This window comes from Lycium ferocissimum, chromosome 5, assembly GCF_029784015.1.
Source record: "Lycium ferocissimum isolate CSIRO_LF1 chromosome 5, AGI_CSIRO_Lferr_CH_V1, whole genome shotgun sequence".
Classification (NCBI taxonomy): domain Eukaryota; kingdom Viridiplantae; phylum Streptophyta; class Magnoliopsida; order Solanales; family Solanaceae; genus Lycium; species Lycium ferocissimum.
The window spans coordinates 65,768,592-65,784,199 of NC_081346.1; the positions used below are offsets into that span (position 1 = coordinate 65,768,592).

At 31.6% G+C, this 15,608-nt stretch overlaps 1 protein-coding gene and 1 pseudogene across 1 annotated transcript; both read right to left on the bottom strand.

Annotated features, from left to right (window-relative positions):
• Positions 1-544: 544 nt before the first annotated feature.
• Positions 545-3,887, bottom strand: LOC132057110 (tropinone reductase homolog). Its single transcript, XM_059449570.1, has 6 exons — positions 3,864-3,887; positions 3,649-3,773; positions 3,024-3,231; positions 1,686-1,902; positions 914-1,026; positions 545-831 (listed from the first exon to the last, which is right to left on the bottom strand). The coding sequence occupies exons 2-6, from the start codon at positions 3,738-3,740 to the stop codon at positions 664-666; spliced, it is 798 nt and encodes a 265-aa protein (XP_059305553.1). The 5' UTR covers positions 3,741-3,773; positions 3,864-3,887; the 3' UTR covers positions 545-663.
• A 1,314-nt stretch (positions 3,888-5,201) lies between these two features.
• Positions 5,202-12,644, bottom strand: LOC132057944 (tropinone reductase homolog; annotated as a pseudogene).
• Between the last annotated feature and the right edge of the window lie 2,964 nt (positions 12,645-15,608).

Consider the following 15,608-nt stretch of genomic DNA (forward strand, 5'->3'; position numbering starts at 1 on the left):
TCTTTAATCTTTCCCTAAACAAGACTCTTTAATGACTACGTTACGGATGCCATCATGTTGTTGTATGAGAAGAAAGGATTTCTATTTATAGAAGTCAAAAACTTCTTTTCCAAGAAAAGGATAGATGTAGCAAAGTCCTTTTCTACCAAGAAAACCTTTTCGAAGTAAAACACAATTATGATAGAATCTAAATAGTGTAAGAAATTCCGGACAAACCCTCACACATTCATCATGTCCACCATCAAAATTATCATAACTATCAACCACCACCATCACTACTACAATCGCATAATATTAGAAAAATTAAATATTTTTGCTTAATATTTCTATACCTTAATTATTAATTAGGGGAGAAACTACTATTATTCTCATTACAATATACCCATAACTTTTAACTAACTCATGCCAACGAAAGGAGATAAGTAAGGTATACATAGAAGTCTTGAAAGGAGGTTTAATCTTTATTCCAATCGTCATCTTAATTATAATTTGATCATATATATATATATATATATATATATATATATATATATAACAAAACTAGTAATTTGAAATTCGTAAAATACTTTTCGCTGAAAAATTATTGAGATTTATTACAATATATAGTTAGAATTTTGACTCTTCATGAATAGTAAAATTCCATAATTGTAACCACAACATGATTTAAGGACCCCCATTGACTGTCACTCCTCCATCAACACAAATGATTTGACCAGTAATATATGAAGAAGCACGTAAGCAAAGAAATGCTACTGTTGCTGAAACTTCTCTTGGCTCTCCCGTGCGTTTCATTGGAGCTCGATCAATTAAACATTTAATCATCTCTTCTTCCTGAAATTTCTCATGAGTTATTAATATCTATTTTAAAAAGAAATGTAAAAAAATTAGGAAATCATAAAATTGGAAATTTTACATTCAGTGATTCGATGAGAGGAGTTCTAATGATCCATGGTGCAACAGCGTTGACACGAATTTTGTCCTTTGCCCATTCACATGCTAGATTTTTTGTAAGTTGATTGATGGCTCCTGATACGAGTTAATGGAGTCCAATAACAGAAAAGGAAAAAAAAAATTCAGTTCTATACATTGAAGTATTTACACTTACGATCATGTCACTTGTAAAATCATTACATAGTCAATTTCACGTATGATTACTGAATAATTTTCCAGTCATATAATTATCTTTATCACATTAAAGTAATTGAACTTTTCATAGCATAACAAAAAAGTCATAAAACTATTTAATTCTATTAAAGTAACTGATTTTTATCCACTATAAAGGTAAGACCACTAATGATAGGTAGATTTGTCATTAAATGAGAAAGTTTAGTAACTCTACTGATATACTGGATAATAGTCAGTTATCTTATGTGAGTTTTATGATTTTACCATTATAAATGATAAAGTTTAGCAACTTCATTATTATAGTGTGGAAAGTTCAGTCACTTTAATAAGATAGAAAAATAATTTGTCACTCTATTGTTAATTTGTTACAATGGGTACCGGTTGGTGATCATACGTAAATCATTGTTATAAAGTAAAATAATCACTAACCTGCTAACACAAATTAAATTAAAAAATAATATAAAATATTTTATATTGTCAGTATATATAACTTAAAATTAAAATTAAGAAAAAAAGAAATTGAGCATGCACAATGCAAAAGGAGAAGATCGAGTTGCTACCTTTGGAGGTAGCATAGATTGAAGAAGAAGGTATTGAAGCAATCCCAGCTGCAGATGAGAGGAATACAATGCTTCCATTTCCAGAAGCCTTTAATAAAGAATGAGCAAGTTGAGACAAGTTGTATGAAGCTTCAACATTTGTTTTCATTATCATAGAGTAATCGTCTGCAGTAGTTTGTGTGGCTTCTTTTGCCACAGCAATACCAGCATTGTTCACCTGTTTTAAAGAGAAATAGTGGTGAATAATATTTATAAATTATAACATCAAGCTTTTCAAGTTATGCACCAAATCTGACTTCTAAAAGTTTAAATTGTTAGCACGATAAGATTTTTAATTAATTGCTCAATTATGTTTTCAATATCACATTCCCTCACGTATGGACCCTGACGTTATTCCATTATATCAAGCACGCATTTTTTTGTTTGTTTTTGGATAGTAGATAGCCGCTATGTTGCTCGGACTAGGTGTCGAGTGTCGGATACGGGTACGGATCTAGAGGTCGGATTCGGCAGATGGCATAATCTAAATTTTAAAATTCGGGGGTACGGATCCAGAATAATTCAAAATTAGAAGAAAAATAACTAAATCTATGCCTAGAAATAAAAAAAAAACAAAAATGATTTTTTATAGTTATGTTTCATTTATAATTAAATGTTAATTTTTAATTAACTTGAAACTCTTCTAGATATAATAAGTGTCCGCTCTTCAAGAGCTCTCTGTTTCTTTCAATTTGGCCTCATTTTTTTTTTCTCAGATTGGTCCATGGATTTGATCAAAGTAGTTTGACCAGATCCGACACGAATCCGGTGTCGGTGTCAGTGTCATGTCGTGTTGGACACGGGTGCGGCAGCAAAAGTGAAGGGTCCGAGCAACATAGGATAGCAGTGAGACTCAAACTCAGGGCTAGACGCATTGTCTGTGCTTTAATGTCATATTATTGAATTGTACATGTAACCAACTCATCTAAAAGTTTAATTTTTTAATTAATTACTTAATTATGTATTCATCGTGGAGTATGACACCTTTTCACTTTTTGCATTGAATTAGTCGTTAATAAACTACTCCCTCCATCCCAATATGACGGTGTTCATATTTCAAGAGTCAAATAAGTTTTTCTTTGATCGCAACTTTTTAAAAATGCCTTTTATAGATATTTTGAGTTGTTAATGTGACTGATAATACTTTTACATAGTTTTCAAATATATCTTTGTAAATTTTATTATAAAAAACTTAGACATTCTATGTCCAAATTTATACAGATAAAGAAGTTTGACTCTCGAAATTCAAATTATAACACATAAATCGGGAAAGAAAGAGTATTAAACTAACAAACTTACTAGAATAGTGAGCTTCCCATTGAACTCATGGCTAACCATTTCCATAAGCTTTTCGCGTTGGACTTGTGATGATAAGTCGCATACTGACCCCGATACCTTAAATCCTTTGGTTTTCCAATTGCGCAAACATTCTTCTAGGTCCTCCTTACTACGTGAACATGTATACACATGTGCTCCAAAGCTCGCTAGTTCTTCTACAATGGCAAATCTTGAAACAAAAAATATATACAAATTAACAATTTCTACCAATATTTTACATTACATGATCACAACACGATTATAATCTATTTGGTTGAGCTTGGGGCAAGGTATGAGAGTTGAGATGTTTGGCCAAGCTTTTAGGGAAACAAATAAGTGTTTGAGTAGTAGCAGCAGCTATTTTTCAGAAGTTGAAAAAAAAATAGATTCTCCGAGAAGCACTTTTCTCAAGCGTGGCTAAGCACAAACTGTTGTACTAATTTTGGTATAAGTGCTCTTCAAATTAATTAACCAAACACAAACTGTCACTCTCCGAAAATAATTTTTCAAAAAGCACATAAGATTAAAACCACTTTTCAAAATAAACAAATTTTGAAAGTTTGGCCAAGCAATAAATCAAGAATCTAAATTATTGAAAATCACTTACCCTAAGCCTCGAGTACCCCCAGTAACAAGTGCAGTTGTTCCATTAGCGAGTGACCATATTCCATCTTTTGTAAAACAATCTGTTTGAGCCATTGCTAGTTTATGTGAAAGCAGCCTGATAATTCACTGCAATGGATATATTGAAATTAAAAGGCAAAGATACTCTCTCAAATGATTATATATACTAGCTTTCTTTTGACTAGTAAATGATCTTACCTTTCACGAAACAGTTAGTCAAACTAAAAACAAAAGGACTTACGACTTCCTTTAAATTTATACTACAAACCTTTTTTCCCTTTCACAAATCAATTGTCAAACTTGAGACAGGTGGATATGTTGAAAAGGCAAAGATATTCTCTCAAATGATTATATATAATAGCTTTTCTTTTTACTAGTAAATGATCTACCTTTCACGAAACAGTTAGTCAAACTTAAAAGAAAAAGACTTACGACTTCCTTTAAATTTATACTACAAACCTTTTTTCCCTTGCACGAATCCATTGTCAAACTTGAGGCCAGTTGACAAGCACTATTTTTTTTATTTTTTATTATTCCACCTATATAATGTGTGGTTCCGATTCGGCCGTTGACTGAGTAACTCAAATTTGCGCTGAATAAGATTCATTAAAGGAGAAAATAATTCCCACCAATATTTTAATACTTCAAATTGAAACATGATACTTCTGATTAAAGGTGGATTTATTTATTTAATTATAATTCGTTATCGTAATTTATGAACACTTACGACACTTGTGAGAAAATTACAGGCAGCAATTTAATATTTCTTAGTCCAAGATGGCAAGCCGTGCGGCTTGTACATGCAAATGTTATTAATACGATAGACGAGAGAAAAACTAAATGCCGCCCCATTTTCTGAAAAACATTAATGCGATTGAGATAGACGAGAGAAAAAATCAGTGAGAAAGCCCATTTTCTAAAAAACATTAATGCGATTATGGATAGACGAGAGAAAAATTTCCTTCTGATAAGTAAGCATTTGTGATTAGGTAAAAAAAAAAATAGAAAAATAAAGCCCATTTCTGAAAAACATTAATGCGATTGAGAAAAATAGATGAGAGAAACAAAATATTGCCTGATGTTTTTAAGTAAAGCAGTCAATTAAGTTATTCCCTCATATTTTTATATTTTCTTGTTGGTATATACTTTTCGTAGACATTTTAGTTAGTTATTCGACTTATTATGGAAGGAAAAGGTATACACGTTTCTTTTAATTTTCATAGTTGTATATCAGATTGGCAAAGGAGTTTTTTACAATATCATTTTATTTTATCTTATATTTCCTTCTGATAAGTAATTTTTGAAATGCACAATTTGTCAAATTAGGTAAAAAAAAAAATAGAAAAATAAACATGCAAAAACGTTAATTGTAGTTTCAGGAATTTTAAATGTTTAAGAATTATTTTACTCAGATCATAAAGTAGTAATTAGTTTTTCTCTAAATTATTTTTGTATCGTAATTTGGATAATTTATTCTTAGGAAAAATCAAGAACAAAAGGTAAAGAAAAGAAAACAAAATATTGCCTGATGTTTTATATTAAAGTTTATATATAATCTCGTTACGTCTAAAACAATCAATTAGAGTGGACTAGCAAAATATTTTCAATTTCAAATAATCAAACATCGAAAATTAGTTTCATCAAGCAAATTAAAAAGAACTTGATCTTGCATATTAATAGAGTACATAAGTATTCAACATAAAGATTAATTGTTATAAGGAACCATTAATTGTGAGTCCACCATCAACACATATAACTTGGCCAATAATATATGAAGCAGCTGGGAAGCAAAGGAATGCCACCATTGCTGAAACTTCTTTTGTCTCATCAGTTCTGCAGGTTGGTGTTTTATTAATACTTCTTTCAATGAATTCTCTAGTCAATGGATCTTGCTGAAATGATCAGATAAAACTTCAGTAATAGATGCAAATAATTAATATAACAAATCAATCCCAATTGCATTTTAAAATTGTTAGATTGCCCGACATTTAATTTGTGGATGATGGGACGAAAATGTCTCACATCATAAGGTGGTGGGCGGTGGGCTGGTGGTGTGGGTGAAGGTGGTGTGTGTGGGTCAGGATTGAGTTAGATCCAATTTTCGACCATACAAAATGAAAGGAATTTTTTTTTTTTTTTTTATTATCCCATTTATTATTTATCATTAATTTACACACATTCATATTGTTAGTTCACTCGAAAATAAAATAAAAATTAAATTGTTGATTTTTTCGACCCCATATTATGTTATATATGTTCTAGTTGTTCAAAGGTGTGCAGGGTGTTAGATTATCTCACGTTGGTTGAGGGAATGAATTGTTATTTCCTTATATGTTATTAGGCAATTCTCAATTACTGAATTAGTTTTTGTAGTTAAATTAAGCTCAATATCCAATTTCTTATGAGAAACTACTTCACAGTTGCACGATTGATTGAATTATCTTCTTCGTAGCTGAAAACATCACAACGCCGGTTAAAAATTTGTTATTGGGTGGAATACACCATTATGGTGCTAATTAATTCACTAGTCAACTTATCAATCCTCCACCTAAATCCTAATTGATTGGCTATAAAAATACCGATGTACAAAGATACTCTTTTCAGGGAAAGAAGGTTACCTCTGCTGCTTCGATAAGTGGTGTATTGATAATCCAAGATGCAACTGTGTTGACTCGAATATTGTCTTTAGCCCACTTGTAAGCCAAGTTCCTTGTAAGTTGATTCATTGCTCCTTTTAATATGGAAAATACACAAAAAAAAAAAAAAAATTATATGTTGTACTAGTAATAGTACCACCTTTAGCTGCATCTACATTTTTTAGATATCAAAGGCAATATTTTGAAATATAACGTATTTTCCAGATAAATTTTAAAGTATTTAGCAATTAGTGGCACTTTTAATTGGTTATTGGTCTCTATCTATCCCTAGTTCATTGCCCACATAAATAATCTAACATTTCAATTTATATGAACAGCAGGACTTTGACATTCCCTAATTAGTGGGATCAACAAATTTAATAAAGTTTACTTTTTGCCTCTTAAAACCTTTATAATACGAAGAGTTTGTTTGGTATGATGTCGGAAGTCATTTCCTATAGGAAACTATTTTTCTTCAGAAAGTCATTTACATGCGTTTGGATGACATACCATAATTTCCATCAAATTTGGGAGATGACTTCCCTCACTTTATCAGAATATTGTCCAATCAGTTACTCATATTTATAAAATATATATATTATTTTCAAAAAATATTCAACATAAAGATTAATGGTTAGAAGGAACCATTAATTGTGAGTCCACCATCAACATATAACTTGACCAGTTAATATATGAAGCAGCTGGGAAGCAAAGGAATGCCGCCATTGCTGAAACTTCTTTTGGCTCTCCAGCTCTGCAGATTGGTGTTCTACTAGTACTTCTTTCAATAAATCCTCTAGTCACTGGATCTTGCTGAAATGATCAGATAAAATTTGAATAATAGATGCAAATAACTAATATTACAAATTAATCCCAATTGCATTTGAAAATTGTTATAGGCTGCCCGACATTGCGGAGGGATGAACAATTCTCACCTCTTAAGCTGAATTTCAGGATTGAGTCAGATCCATCAATTTTCTTATCATGGTATAATATAAGTGTTACACTCATTCATATTGTTAGTTCACTCAATTTTGGACCTCACGTTATGTTATATATGTTCCAGTTGTTCAAGGGCGTGCAGGCCTGTTAGATTATCTCAAGTTGATGGAGGGAATGGATTGTTATTTCCTTATATGTTGTTAGGCAATTCTCAATTATTGAGTTAGTTTTGTTAGGGTTTGTCCTGAATTTCCAATATCTTATTTGGATTCTACCATAATTATTTATTTCAAAAAGGTTTTCTTTGTCGAAAAGGACACTACCATATTTATCTCTTTTCTTGGAGCAGAAGTTTTACACTTCTATAAATTGAGGCTATTCCCTTCAAACAAAAGACACAATAGCATCCAAAATGTATTCGTTTAGAGAGTTTTGTTTCGGGGGAGATTTTTCTGTCAATAGTTTTTATTCTTTCTTTTATATTAGTTTTTTATATGTAGGTCAATTGACCAAATAATATCAAAGTATTATGCGTCTTAGTATATTTTCATTGTTGTATGATTTATCGTCGTTCAAGATTTGCAATTATTAGCTCCCGCACGAAGCCTTGATTATTTCGATCCCAACAATTTTTTGGAGTTGAATTAAGCTTAATATCCAATTTTCTATGAGAAACTAACTTGCAATTGCACGATTGAGTGAATTATCTCCTTCATGCTAAAAACATCATTGCAACTGTTAGAAATTTATTATTGAGTCGGGTACACCCAAAAAAGATGTTCACTAGTCAATTAGTTAATCATATTTCATAGTTTCTATACTATACTTTTTAATAATTACTCTCTCCGTTCCAAAAAGATTGTCCTGGTTTGACGGTCCAAAACAAACCTTAGATATTTGTGTGGCTATAAATCATCTCATAAAGTTAAATTGTTTCTAAATATAGAAAGGTGAAAATCTTTTTATGACAAACTAATAAGGGCAGTAAAACAATCTTTTTGGGACAGAGAGCGTATTTTTAAAAAATAAAATAACATATACACATACTATAATTAGAAGAAGAAGAAAAAAACCCCCCAAAATTTGGGGGCCTAAAGCAATGGCCTTAGAGGCCTTACCCTCTAGCCGGCCCTGCCGTTGAGTAAAGCATGCATCTAGTAAGTAGAAGAAATGATACAGGGAAAGAATGTTATGCCATTGCTGCTTCGATGAGTGGTGTACTATTGATAAACCATGGTGCAACTGCGTTGACTCGAATATTGTCCTTAGCCCACTCGTAAGCCAAGTTCCTTGTAAGTTGATTCATTGCTCCTTTTAATATGGAAAATACACAAGAATTTTCATCTGCTGTACTAGTAATTGTACTACATTTAGCTGCATCTATTACATCGTTCATATATCAAAATCAAATGCAACATTTTGTAAGATAACTAAACTTTTTTTATAGATAATTTTAAAGTATGTAGTAATTAGGAGCACTTTAGGTCTATATACACCTAGCTCATTTCCCACAGAAATGATCTAAAATTTCAATTTATATGAACAACAGGACTTTGACATTCCCTAATCGGATCAACAAATTGAATAAAGTTTACTTTTTACCCCTTCAAACCTTTGGAACATGACCCAATGTGCCCAGTATGATGGAAGTCCTTTCTGAGGAATATATTTTCTTGAAAAAGTGAATCATTTACTAATTTACTTGCGTTTAGTTGACCGAACATACTTTTCAAGAAAAATATTTTCATCAGATTTTGAAAAATGACTTTCCTCACTTTATTAGGGTACCGACTGATTTGCTAATGTTATTGTTAATTTTTAATAAATATTTATTTTTTTGAAAAAATTCACTCACCAATCAAATACCAAATTTTATTTTTCTCTAAAAATGATTTTTTTTTAATACCAAATACACTCATCAACATGTATTTAAGAGCCCGTTTGGCCATAAGAATTATTCACTTTATTCCGGAATTTTTTTTCACCTTTTTTTCGGAATCAGCGTTTGACCATGAAAGTTTCAAATACAACTTGAAGTTGTATTCCGGAATTCCAAAAACAAGAACAACTTGTTTTTTTTTAAAAAATCACTTTTTTCACAGCCAAAACAATTACATTTCAACCAAAAATACAATTTCAAAAACTATGGCTAAACACAACTCCAACTCCAAAATTCCAAAAAAAAAAGTGAATTTTTTTTTGGTTTCTATGGCCAAACGGCTACTAAGTCCTCAAGAAACATAACTCAGAAAATACATATATCACATGAGTAACACATTGATCGGATGAGATTACCTTTAGTTGCTGAATACATGGAATTAATTTGCTGGCAATGCCACAAGCCCTGCAACAGAAGAGATAAACCCAATGATTCCACGTCTGACGCCTTTAAAACGGAGTGTGCAATTTGAGAGATCTAGTGAGAAGCTTCAAAATTGGTATGAGAATAGAGTAATCCTCTTCAGTGAACTCTGTTGCTGGCTTAAGTATCAGTGTTCCAGCATTATTTATCTTTCCAGAAAACAAAAAGGTTAAATTACTTCAGTCATAGAGCGTAATAGATGTTAGGCTTAATACATAGACAATCTCTTAACTTGCCAGTAAATTTCATTTAAACACTCGAATTACACCTCGTTTCATCAATTGAACACTGGACATAACTCAAATTTTGGAAAAACATTTGTGCGTATTCTCAAGCATCTATTTGGTAGTTAAGTTAATCACATAAAATATGTTATCTCCTCTTTACTACACATTAGCCTCAATTGGTACATGCATGCCCGAGTTTTTACGGTTTATTGAGCTAGTTAATGCGTATAATGAAAGGAGAGTGACGTATTTAAGTGGTTAACTTATTTACGTAATGGACACTTGAAAACACATGTAATTTTTTTTTTTTTTTTAAATTCAAACCGAAAGTGTCTAATAGGAACATTTTTATCATGTGTTCGGGAGTTCAACTGGAACAAGGCGTATTTCGAGTGTCTAAATGAAATTTACTAACAAATTTAAGAGGTTGGCGGTGAAGAAAAAGAAAGAAGAGTAAAATAGAGGAAAATAAAGTGAAGAGGAAGGTGACAAGATGCATTGAAATTAGTTTGTTTACTAAACTTTGTTTGAACTTAGCTTCTAATTAATCCTAATTTACTTCATTGATTATGTCATTATTTTTAAAGCCAATAAAGATCTTTAGTCGCGTAAATAAGATCTATATCTTAACCACTGTTGTTATAATTAATGTGTGGTACCCATCTTGTTTAAAATTTTAAACCGTTAAAGATGTGAAATTTTATTTGTTTGTCTAATTATGTAGCTTGCTCATATACTAATCTATACTTGTTTTCTTATGTAACACACGTAACATTGTTTTCGTTGATTAGCGGTTGTGAGACACACAACTTGCGACATTTCACTGCTTTGACACCAAGTTAATTTGAGCAAACCGATTCATCAAAAAAGGTCAGTATTTTAAAAATCTAATAAACTCTTTTATTCATTTAATGATTTCAGGTCTACAACACACAATTTCACATGTAGGTCTGTTTTTGTTTTCTTTTTTCTTTTAGCTAATTATACTTGGAATGTCTTTATTTATGTCTGCATACTCTTTTAAAATTAATTTACGTGACTATACTTCATCAAAACTTAAACTGTCAGAGGGTGAAGTGTGAACATACAAAGAAATGTAAAAGAAGACTAGGGGACAAAAAATGTATTTTCTCCGTTCTGATTTACATGATATACCTTTCCTTTAATTTGGTTTAAAAAATAATATTTTTGTATATTAAAAACTGATTAAACTTAAAGATTCTCATATTAATTACCCTTAATGAGATGATTTATATTCACACAAATATTTATGACTTGTTTTAATTACCACAAGTTTCAAAAGATTTTCTTTCTTTCTTAAATTTAGTATTCAGTCAAATAAAATTGCATCACATAAATTAAGACGGAGAAAGTAATAATTAGCGCCATCAAAATCTTTTGCTACTAGAATGTTAAGCTTTCCCTGAAATAATTGATAACCTTCTCCATTAGAATCGTCATTTGGGGTCGCAGTGTCAAGTCACATACACATCCTTCTACTTTGAAACCTTTGCCTCTCCATTTCTCTAAACACAGATCTAGCTCCACTTGGTTACGACAACATGTATAAACTGTAGCTCCAAAACCAGCTAATTCTTCTACTATGGCATGCCTATATTTCGACCCAAAGAAAAGAATTTTATGAGCATTCTACGTTAAAATAATTACGTGGTGTAAAGAATTTAACTTCTATATATATTGATACCGTAAATTTTACATAATTACAAGAAACTATCCGTAATAAGTAATAAAAGAGACGTAAAGAAATAGATCTTGGGCCTAACTCAACCCAAAAGCTAGTTTAAGAGGTGAAGATTGCCGCCCAAGCCATATAAAGAGACAACTCATCCCATTAATCACTGTTATAAGACTTCTTCACACCTCCCACCCACGCTCAGGGCTGGACATAGCGCGGGCTATTTAATATGAGGGTCCATTATCGGAAAACAAGAATTGAGATAAGTCCTGCTCTGATGCCATGTAAAGAAATGAATTTTGAGCCTAACTCAATACTAAAATCTACCTTAAGAGGTGAGGATTGCCCAAGCCATATAAAGAGGCCACTTATCTATTAACTACCAATGTGGGACTTCTTCACGACTTGCGCTATTATAGGTTAAATTACACTCAGGAGCAGAGCTAGAAGGTTATGTACTGATTTGATTCATTGCAGTCATCCAAACCTTATATTTTTATTGATAATTCAACTAAATGCATATAAAATTAAATTCAAAACCCAGTAATTAACACGCAATATCGCTATCCTTATGTTTAGAACTCATAAAATTTAATAAAAACAACCTAAATATATAGTCGCTCACCCGACCGACAAAACTAAGAATAGTTTGCTCTGTATATGCATAAGTCATATATAATATGTGTATAACCGAGTATAATCAATGCATAATGCATGTATACTGGCTAGGAAAGATAAACAGTAAATTTAGCCGGCTATTTTTGTAAAAATCCAAAATTTAAATCCAGACTTTGCCTCTGATTATTAGGATATTATAAAATTTCTTATACCAGTGTGTATAAGTAGAATTGGTGGATCAAACACTTATAACTCAAATAAGTTTACCCTATGCTTTTAGTGCCTCTAATAACAAGGGCAGTTTTCCCTTGAAGAGTCCACCTTCCATCTTCACTACTGGATTCCTTTTTCTTGCTAAACAACTGCAGTAGTAGAGAGGAATCTACAAAAGAGCCTGCTAAGTTGTTTTTGTTAAGTAGGAGACAAAATGTATCAAGGCATGAAAAATTATTGGTCCAACTGCTAACTGTATTGTATTTGTAAGTTTGTGACATGCACTTATAGTCACTCCTTTTGGAAAATTGGGATAGTAAATTGGCTAGTATCTCATGTCAATTATATACTAGGTGACCGGCTGACCGCCCTGGTACCACAATGGATCTGTCTATTTATCTTCTTGTTTTTTCCGTCCTTCACGGCAACAATATTGTCAAACATATATCATTGGAAGTTTCGTCAACTGTTAAATAACCAATTTTAGAATACGGAAAAGGCTTAGATATGTCATCAAACTATCGAAAATGACTCATTTATGCTACTCGTCAATAGTTTGACTAATTTATGCCATCACCGTTATCAAAATGGCTCATCAATGCCATCGCCATTACCAAAAAGGCTCATTCATGCCATTTTTTGTTAATGTCGGTTTTACAATACCAGATATGACACGTGGCCTCCAATTAGAGGTCCACGTTGTTTTTTAATTAAGAAGCCTCAATATTAAATCCCAAATTAATAAAAAAATTCCTACCAAATTGATAGTGGTCCAATAAAATAAAAGCATCTACGTCAACTCATACCCATTACAATTTCATTCAATTAATAAGAAGTATCATAAAAAATAGAAAAACTTCTTTTTTCCTGGTCAGGTCAATAAAGTCATGAAATTCTTCGTTTTTGCTTTTTTATAAAAAACGGATTTATCTGAACCAATACATGATTTTCTTTTAGCCGTTTTTGATCCAATCCGCATGAATCAATAGAAAAGGCAAATTCCTTATGATACACCAGATCCGGCTCGGTTATTGATAGAGTGAATAGATGCCATTTCTTGAAATCTCTCTTCTCCGATTCAAAATCGTAGTGTAACGTGTATCCTATTCCGGTCATGGAATAGATGAAATAAATCAAAAAATGGATTTTTGTTCAAGAATGAAATCTTATATGGGCTTTTGTCCATATAAGTTCATCCTTCGAGAACCATACCACATCCGGATCGATGAAATAGGATGAATTGAACGGTATTCATACACAAACCCACCCAAATTTTCTTTAAACTGCAACCATAATCTTACTTCCCTCTCACTTAGTCATTATATGATTAAAAAAACCCTAAGATGAGTCTATTTTTTTAATCGTATAATGAATGAGGGAGCTAGGGAAATAAGATTATGGTTGGGGGTTAAAAGAAATTTGGGTGGGCCGGGTGAAATGAGTCGGGTTTTATTTTTGGACTTTAAAATTGGGTTGATTTAATTAAACGTGTACATCTAATTGGAGGCTACATGTCATATCTGGTATTGTAAAACCGGTATTGTAAAATCGGCGTTAATGAAAAATGACATGAATGAACCATTTTGGTAACGGCGATGACATAAATTAGAAATAATAATGAAGAGTGGCATAAATGAGCCATTTTTGATAGATGGCATATTTGGACCTTTTCCGTTTAGAATATGTATGGGAGAAAGTTTGGGAAATATCTGAAAAAGAAATAACTAGAAAAATGATTTTAAATTGGGGCTTTATTTTTTTAGCCTAAAGTAACCTACCATCTCGACCAAGTTCTTACACTTTTGTTTGTACTTGTTCATCGTTGCAACGCGTTTTACTGTAGAAATAGCGTTTACGGTCAATTTTTCGGTCATGCCTTAAAGGAAATAATTATTATCATGAAATTTTAAATTTCATAAGCAAAGCTTAACAAAAATGTCATGAATCTTCACCCGTAAAATTTAACGTCCATGACAATAGCTAGTTTTTCAATTACAAAAAATAAAAATGACTATTTGTGAATTTTACCTTCTTTTACTTGTCGAAAATATAACCCAACATTTCATTTGGCCCTCCCACTTGAAAGCTCATAAATTTACGAGTTCACTTCAACATGGTACAATTGTCTTTAATTTCTTTATCAAGAACTAATTATACGTTGTGATATAACATGAAAACATAATATTTGATCAATTACCCCTATTACAGGATTTCCCTTATATAATACATTTCAGAATAATAGTATAACCTTCCAAGAAAATATAATAGGTTAACAACTAAATAATTACATTCAAGTACTCAGCAAGATTATAACAATTTATATATAGCGACAAGTAATTGAGATGGATGAACTAGAAGATGTTGTCCGTAAGAGTTTATCAATTATAGAATAAATCTTCTTCCAAAATATAACTAATCTCAATACTTGTTAATCCCCTTAAATTAAATTTGCCAGTTTTGTAAATTCGATCCTGAGCGAGTTATCTTGACGAACAACTTGATGACTCATTGATTTAACTTAGAAGATTATATTAAATATTCATATAATTATAGTCATGTGGTATGTATTTTATCCCAAAATCTTCAACCTTGTCGACTCCCTGACTCGTCCATGGATGTATCCTCATGATTTTTTATTTACAAAATATTTAAAATTTCAGACAGTTACTCAGATCTAAATCAATAAATCCAAATTAAGAAAGAAAAAAATGAAATCATGGACAAAAACAAGATACATAAGATATCATGTTAATAAGCTATCCAGGGGCGGATTTAGCTAATTATATGGGGGTTCATAGGGTGATGCGCTCCGGATGTATTGAAAAATCCAACAAATATATAAAAACTACGACTTGGAACCCAGTAACAAAGTGTGTTGTTGGCAAAAAAAGAACTTAAAGCATTGCTTCTTTTAGTCAAGGGTTCGAATACAAAGTTTTTTGTGGAGTGAACTTTGTTTTGCCTCTTTATTTTTTAAATTTAAAATGGGTTGGAACCCACAAGCATCAATGATTCTTTCAACAAATCATTTGTGTGTGTGTTCTTAGTTTAGGCCTCTGCATGTTACAAGTATGTGTGTGTATATATATATATATATATATATATATATGGGTCTTGCAAAGGTAGTAGGTTAGCCGTTAGCATTCTCTCCATTTTTTATTTCCCTAAAATACCCCTAGAGCTAAACAATCCACATATTAGTATAATGGGCATTTTTGTCTTTTCCCGCAAGTTCCCACATTCCATCTT